The sequence below is a fragment of the Trachymyrmex septentrionalis genome, unplaced genomic scaffold (assembly GCF_001594115.1).
Source record: "Trachymyrmex septentrionalis isolate Tsep2-gDNA-1 unplaced genomic scaffold, Tsep1.0 scaffold60, whole genome shotgun sequence".
Classification (NCBI taxonomy): Eukaryota; Metazoa; Arthropoda; class Insecta; order Hymenoptera; family Formicidae; genus Trachymyrmex; species Trachymyrmex septentrionalis.
Window position 1 is genome coordinate 1,791,994 of NW_017305779.1, and position 8,472 is coordinate 1,800,465.

General features: G+C 31.6%; 1 protein-coding gene across 1 annotated transcript in view; it reads left to right on the forward strand.

Annotated features, from left to right (window-relative positions):
- Nucleotides 1–8,472, forward strand: part of LOC108752649 (bestrophin-4-like) — a 10,916-nt gene that overhangs the window by 1,544 nt on the left and 900 nt on the right. Inside the window, exons 3-10 of the mRNA XM_018493648.1 lie at nt 3,797–4,075; nt 4,359–4,493; nt 4,708–4,874; nt 4,943–5,100; nt 5,994–6,305; nt 6,534–6,685; nt 7,228–7,362; nt 8,156–8,409. Coding sequence (XP_018349150.1) covers nt 3,897–4,075; nt 4,359–4,493; nt 4,708–4,874; nt 4,943–5,100; nt 5,994–6,305; nt 6,534–6,685; nt 7,228–7,362; nt 8,156–8,409 — 1,492 coding nt within the window. The 5' untranslated portion in view covers nt 3,797–3,896. The remainder of the gene's footprint in view (nt 1–3,796; nt 4,076–4,358; nt 4,494–4,707; nt 4,875–4,942; nt 5,101–5,993; nt 6,306–6,533; nt 6,686–7,227; nt 7,363–8,155; nt 8,410–8,472) is intronic.

Genomic DNA, 8,472 nt, shown 5'->3' on the forward strand with positions numbered 1-8,472 from the left:
GGCCAATGTTCAAAGTTCTATTTTGCCTAACTGCCAGCTGCTAAGACTAAATAATAAAATAAAATAAAATAAAATATTTAGTTTTGCAAAGACCGTACTTAATATTTGAAATATAATTTTAACGTAAATTAACATATTATTAACTTGCAATATAATATCAATAAAAAAATATATATTAATTTCACAATTTTACATTATTATTGACATATATCTCAAATGTAATTAGTATTTTATGCCATAATTTTATCAACTAAAATTATGTATATAATCATTTATAATATATATAATATATATAAATAATATATATATATAATATATATATTTTTTACATATATATATACATATAAATGATCGAAAATGTGATTTTCGACTTTCTCATATAAAATTTAAATCAAATATATTCTCATCTTTGACATGATAAAACGAATTTTCTGAAGTTTCTGGTTTTTAATATAATATCTTTTACGTAAATTGCAATTTCTTATTATATGAATTATTCTTGTATTAAAAATGTGATACTCGCAGCAATAAAAAATTATTTATTTTTAGTCACTCTTTCTTAAGATAATTTTTATATATAAAAAATATTAATATAGCATGTTAAAATCATTCACAGAATTATTGTTACAACAGTTTTTATTTAATTCTATCTTTCTAATAAAATATCATACTGAACACAATAAACCCTGTATTCGCTAAATAAGTGACACGGTGAATGCGCTTCTTCTAGGAGAAATACCAAATTTCGCATTTTATTAAAGGCCGCGGTTTTCGTTGCGATATTTTCGGTAAGGTCGTGCGGAAATATATGCAACGGTCAGACGATCCGTCAGACACGGCGACGACGTTGTCGCATGCGTATTATTAACGGCGTCATCGCGATAGCTGTTGCATGAGCGATGTAAGTAAGGATGAAGCCATCGAGAAGGTATTCATTCCAAACACGATGCACTAAATGCATACGAAACGAATCGTCTCGCGTATAACATTATGCAAGAGTTCGCCGCTTCGAAGATGCCATATGCGTCGATGGAGCTTTCTAAGATGTAAAGAAAAATATGCAATACGTCTTCGTACCTAAAATCATTTGTAATAAAACATCAAGCTATTATGCAGAGTATTCTTAGGCCGATTATATATTCATAGTCAGTTCTTATATTCAAAACCGTCTTAAGTTCTGTTTGAAGTGTTACGAACCAATCAGAGGACCTCATTAGCGTCTTAAGACATTATTTAAGACATTACTATGATTTTGAAATAAGAACCGACTATAAATACCTTAGATCCAAAAAGCGATACAGCTTTTCAGTAACAGACATATAAATCAAGTAAAAAAACATTAATTGATACTCTTTGTCAAGTTATATACTTCTTTCTTATTATTGATTTATATTTATTTAAAGTATAATTGTTTCTGTAACGATGTTGTATGTACGGAATGTCTAACGTAATACTGTATTTAATAATTTTAATACTTTCTTATCTGAGTATAAAAGATAACAAATGATTCAAAATCTTTTATATATGAAACATATAAATCTTGAGAAAGTTTCGAACTAATTAAATAAATCTAAACACAAATTTAGTTAAATAAATGCAATTAAAATAATTAAGATTGTAATTATATAATATATAAGCTGTAAAGAGTTTTTTTTTTAATTTATATTTTATATACTTAGAAAATTCTTTTCTTTTTAACGTGAGAAAGAAAAAGATAGGAATAGCAGGAGCAACCAGCTGATCGTCTCTTACATATTTGAAACACTTCAGAAGTCAAATAATAACAAATAAAGTGCCAAACACTTGTAACCGCATTCTCGAGGTGTCGATCGACAAAGTGCATACTAAAGTGCGGCAAAGGTCGCACGCCCGGAAATCTCGTGCAAATAGTGTGTTTACCCAGACACTTCGCTGTTACTTCGACGTCCAAAGTTATATTTACCACCGCATTACTGGCGCAATTCCCAAGAGACATTAAATCAGACATTATTTACGATAAGTTTCCGTGAGAGTGATAGAAAAAAAAGGATGCAACTGCGCCAGTTCTCAGGTTTGCTCTTTGGCAATGACGTTTTACTTATGATGCATGCAACCGTTTTTAGCGTCATATCGATGCAATCCGAAACTCTATGCTGCTCATAATTATGACGAAATACGCGTATAAAGTGCCGGGAATAATACGAATTCCAATGTCCGTAAAAGCGAAATAGAATTTAAGAAATAAATAAAATAAAAATTTATTAGACGAGATTAATTTTTTTAGACGAAATTAAATTTTAATACAAATACAAAATCACATATTCTTTTAATTAAAAATTTAAACTATTATTGTTTTTATATAATATGTGGAGTTTTATATTTGTCGTATTTGCTAATAGACATTTGGATTATTTAAATATTTATCACACACAAATAAAGGAAAGTTTATGAAAGATGATTTTATCGATTGTCTTAATTTACCTTATACTTTGCTGAGTCTTGTCTTCATTGAGTCTTTTTTACCAAATTATAGCGATTCTGATTATTTGTGCAGCATAAGAATATAGATAGACGAATCTAGGCCTAGATCATTTCATTTTTAGTTACTTTAAGATACTTTCGCATACTGTGAGATATTTCTGGCGAATGATGCGATCACGCGTGTTGCGACGTGTCATCACGATGCAAAGTCTTGAGTGGGCCGTTTCTCCTATAAGTGAAACTCTCTCGACATTTGTTCGAAAAGTTTGGCGTCGCGAACGATCATAAACCGGCTTTCAACAAGATTAAAAACAACAAGCAGACAAATACCGTCGCGGAAAAGTTGCGGAATTATATATTTTATAATGAGATAAATTAATTGTTTACTGCCGTAAGATGCGATCACAAAATGCTTGCTGCATAAGACACAAAAGCGCTGAAATAAGTTTGACAATTGATCAAATTTGATATTTACATAGACGTCGCGTATAATACTATAAATAGAGGCAGATTTTTGCATAATGTAATATCTAATCCGTCTTTATAAGTAATTACATTTATCAGATTGTAAAAATTTATGAGCTGTTTTATTTGTTATTACACTGACAAAAAGTCAGTGGTCTGGTTGAATTAAATAGTAATTCTGGTGGAAAATGAACGAATGAAAATTTTCTCTGGTTAAATCTGCTAGAATTCTGATTGATATAATTATTCTGGTAAAAATAAGAATTCTAGTAGATTTTACCAGAAATATTGTATTAACCAGAATTCTGATTATCTCAACTAGAATTTTAATAAATTTAACCAGAAAATTTTGTCCATTTTTAACCTGCAGAAATTTTTTTCAGTGTATACTTGAAAATCAATTTAGTCTTTGCACGTGATAATAAAATTAGGAAATTTAGGATTGAGAAATAAAAAAAAAGTGATAGCTATTAACTAACAGAAAAATCATTTTTCATAATATAAGTTATTTCGCGATAGCTCAAAATAGATTGTATCTATATCCTACACCAGAAGCCCATTTCGATCCAATAGTCCATCTTAAAATAGAGATTGCAGGAGAAATACGAAAAATAAAATTCGAAAATGTTTGCGCATTGAAACGAGATTTGTCTTGCATCTTTTCCATTGTCTATTATTTTTTTCCTATATAAATTAGTTTATTATTTGTAATTAATTATTATTCACTAAAAACGTTACTCATTTTTATCGTTAAGTAAAGTAGACTTCAATATATCACAAAGAAAGCTATACACAATTTAATTCTCTCAAAAATATAATAAATACTGAACACACGTTGCGGTTTGCAACTGCAGTATAATTTTCCTCTCAGGTTCGACAGACGAAAATTTCTGGAAGTATGAGTAACAACGTGCTCGCGAGCGCGTCGTTCTCGAGAAGAAACTGGCACGGTGCACCTGAATGGATAAAAGATGACGGTCTCTTATCAGTACCAGGTCGCCAGTTCCACCAGCGGTGGATTCACCAGGCTCCTGCTTATGTGGCGCGGTTCCCTGTACAAGCTCATCTACAGGGAACTGCTGCTTTTTTTGCTTATCTTCGGTATCTTGTCCGCGCTCTATCGCCACGCCTTCACTGCCACGCAAAGAAGGTGGACATTCCAATATTTTAAAGCTCTAAATTCTAAATATTCACATATGTAAATCTAGAAATAGAGAATATAGAGGATATAAAGGACAAAAATTATTTCGATTAATCGTTAATTCCATCTATTAATAGATGAAATTAGACATAAGTATATACAAATGGGCAAATTTTTTTTTAATATTAATTAATTTGCGTATATTCATCATTCTCTATTTTTCTTCGTAATGTTTTAATTTAATCAATTTTTTCGTTATTGAGAGTTGCTTGTAATATATAACGTATTATAGGGAATTCGAACAAGTCGTAATCTACTGCGACACCTTGATCAAGTTGATTCCGTTGAGTTTCGTGCTTGGATTTTATGTGTCCTATGTGGCGCAGAGATGGTGGAAACAATACACAGCAATACCATGGCCCGACAAGTGAGTTTAGATGCTATCAATTTTCAAGCAATGCATCATAAATTGTTGTTAAATCTCAAAATTTTTTGACAATACAAGTTAATATTTCTTTCTTTCTTTTAGTTAAAGCTTGAAAAATGATAGCCAAGAACTAATTGTCGAAAATAAAAAATGTAACTTTATTTTCATTACATGAACTTCTTTGTGATTCTCTAGTCTTTCTTTCTTTTTACAGGGTGATGCATCTCGTGGCGCTCTACGTCACCGGAAATGACGATTACAGTCGTATGCTGCGCAGAACCCTGATGCGTTATTTAAATCTCTCGCTGATACTTGTACTACGTTCCATAAGCTCGGCGGTAAAGAGACGATTTCCCACTCTCGATCACGTCGTTGATTCCGGTAAATCACAGTACTGGGACCACTATCGTCGTCCTAGTGGCAATTAAAAATTAACGAGCTTGTTGCAGGCTTCATGACGACGCTGGAGCTTCAATTGTACCAGTCGATGCCGAGTGTCGAGTTTAACACCTATTGGATACCCTGCACATGGTTCATTAACCTCCTCAAAGAGGCACGCAAGACTCATCGAATATCCGATGCGCAAGGTTTAAAGTTAATAATGGAGGTGTGGCCGAACTCCATGTTTTCTTTCTTTGATCTCCTCGTTTGTTGGTTAAAATTTGATAAAAAATTTTCTTTATTACAAAATGAAAGAAGTTTTTTTTTTAATTGTGGACATTATTTTATACAAATAATTAATCAATATATAAATATTCTTAACGATTAATGTTTAACACGAAATAAATTAAAATCATTAAAATTTCTTGCGTCTATTTTGAATTTGCTACAAAAATAAGGAATAATTATTTCAATTATTTTATTCTTTTAAAGACAAAGTCGTATTAAGTACATTATATATCTTCTATTTTCTGAGTTTGTTCCTATTTATCATGTTAGTTCGTGAAGCGCAACATCATGCATGATACGATATGATTGTATCCTAGTAACGGTGGTAACTAGAAAATCAATCGTTTGCTTAGAGAACCGATTAAATTTTATGGTATATAGCTACCATGACTGTAGCGAGTCGGTATATGACCGATTCAAAATACATCGTAAGCTGTCGCAGTCTATCAACTACGTTTTTATTTTCCGCGATTAGGCACGCGTGTCTCAAACACATTATGCTCTCGCACGAATATCTTAATTGGGATTGCTGGAGATAATATTCCTTTTCTTCATGCATCACGCATCTCTTATGCGTGAAAATAAAGGAATAAGTAAAATAAGGAATAAGTAAATGTCAATCTTGATGTGTAAAAAACGCACGATAAATTAATCAATGAATATAACATCTAAACAAATTAAAAAGAAAAAGCAAATATATATTCTTCATCTCAGCATTTACAATTTAAATCGTAATTTATTAAATTTTTCCCAGAAACGTGATTGATTAATAAAATTAATTAATCGGTGTAAAATCTTTCTTTTGCTCTATAAAGTCGATCTAATTTGTAGGAATTTAACGAGTTTCGAACCAAGTGCGGTCTCTTGTGGAGCTATGACTGGGTGTCGATTCCTTTGGTGTACACTCAAGTGGTGACACTCGCCACTTACAGTTTCTTTGCAGTCGCCGTAATCGGCCGACAATACATCGAGGGCGTCGAGAAACAATTCCAACTAAAAATAGATAAATACGTACCCATTTTCACGATTCTGCAGTTCTTCTTCTTTATGGGATTGTTGAAGGTAGCTGAACAGCTGATAAATCCTTTCGGCGACGATGATGAGGATTTCGAGCTGAACTGGCTGATTGATCGTCATATCAAGGTAGGGGCACTCTCTCTTATCTATAAAAATTTAGGAAAATTATAAAACATCGCGTATACTTAAAGTACAATTTCATGCTGACACTTGACGCACATTTTTAGCGTTAAAACAGACCACATTAAAATTAGTAAATATCAAGGATCAATTTTGAATGATCTGTTTTATGTATAAATGAACATCGAGAGTTAGCATAAAATTATACTTTCATTTTCTCTTTATGCATATTAGGTGTCGTACCTCGGAGTAGACACGCTGATGAATCGCTGTCCACCGCTTGTCAAGGATATTTACTACGATTCTGAAGATGTGAGCCTGCCATATACGGAAGCGGCTGCGGCGTACAAGAAGAAGACTTATCGCGGTAGCGTGGATAACATGATGTTAGTATCTTATTATACGTATATAGTTTATTGTAATATTCGTAACAATCGATAAGATAATATTTTTCGCAATAAGTTTTTTGCAGTATTTTAAGATGTTAGTAGCATTATTATCAAATCGACAATTAATTTAATTATGATATTATTATTTCCGTTTTAGTTTGTGATTGCATTTCAAGTCTGACAATAAGCGGCACGGTTTATGTAACTGAAAGGTGTATTTACGTATATAAAATATTATTAGGTATCTACATCTACCTCAGTCATATTGATTCTTTCTTTCTTTATTTTATTTTATTTATATAACAATCTAGATTAACTTATTATTGTTAGTAATATTATTTTGAACCAGAACAGATTAAAAATTTATATATAATTTGAATTATAATATAAATCGATTTTAATTACGAAATATTATTCGTAAAGATCTGGTGAGTTCTATATTTTGTGGAATACAGTTTCGTAAGATATAAAATTTTAAATATTAAAATCTTGAACATTAAATATTCTATGACAAATGAGGTTTTTCTTGATCTTTTCAGGGTACCCGAAGAGAAACAGATGATGTTCTTACCCGGAATTTTGGAAGAGGAGGAGGAATCCACGACAATTTTGACACCTCGTACTTCCACTGCCAGTTTAACGAACCCGAATGATAATTCAATAAACGAAATGCGGTAAGATATTGGGGCATTAATGTATTCTAATTCTCATGAATTTAGATTAATATTAATTGTTACAATTTAGATTAATATTAAATGTAACTGAGGAGCAGACTTTCAAAATGCGTTTTGTCTAAAATTTTATTTTTTTAATTAGAGATGACGTAGTGTTCAGTGTTGAAAGATTCATATTATAAGGTACTTTGAGATGTGCAGAAAACATTTTTTCATTGTTAATTTATATATTGAAAAAACATGGACATTTTGAAGTGCATAATGTTTTTTTAACTAAAGACAAACAAAATACATTTGTTTAACAATTTTAGCAATTGTGTAACAACTTTGTTTAATATTTCACATCCTACTGATTGGTATATTTTCTGTAAAGTGTGTAATTTTCTTGTGTGCGAAATTTCTTTCTTTTTCGTTTTCTAAAAATTACAAATTTTGAAAAATACGCAAAAGTCTGCTTTTCAATTGATTATTAAATGATGTAATTTTTAAATATAATATCTTACTTTAAATTTCCATACTACAAAAAAGTAATGAATCGTTACCGTCCAAGTAACGGTAACAGTAATGCGTTACTTTTTATAAATAATAACGATATATTATTTTTATGAAATAACATTTTCTAATTTATTTCTAATAGTCTAACACATTTTTTAATATAAGGAAACTATACGCTTTTAATGTAAGGAGGCACTTATATACATATGTAAGATATTTCTCAAAAAGTTTCTCTTCTTTATCTCATTTTACTACCAAGCTTCGAAGAACTCCATTAAATTAGATTCGTTTGTTTCAGCCAGATCAGCGGGTCCCCTTCAACACCTGCGAAGATGGCTCGCAATTGTTCCGAAACGATTATGCAGCTGGATGGTCAAGAGCAACTACCGGCGGAACCGGAGCAGCGACGAGTGATAATCGAGGCCGTCCGGAAGTTCTCTTCGTTAACAAAGAACTCGGCATCTCGCGCCGTAAAACCCTTCTTTCCGGTTCTAACGAAAACTCCTAAACCAGTGTTGCGTCCTTGGCCGAGCGTTACGAATATCCAACGACCTGCTCATATATCGTCGACGCCTGCAATTTCTACGTCGACTGTCGTTGAGATCGAAGATCCCT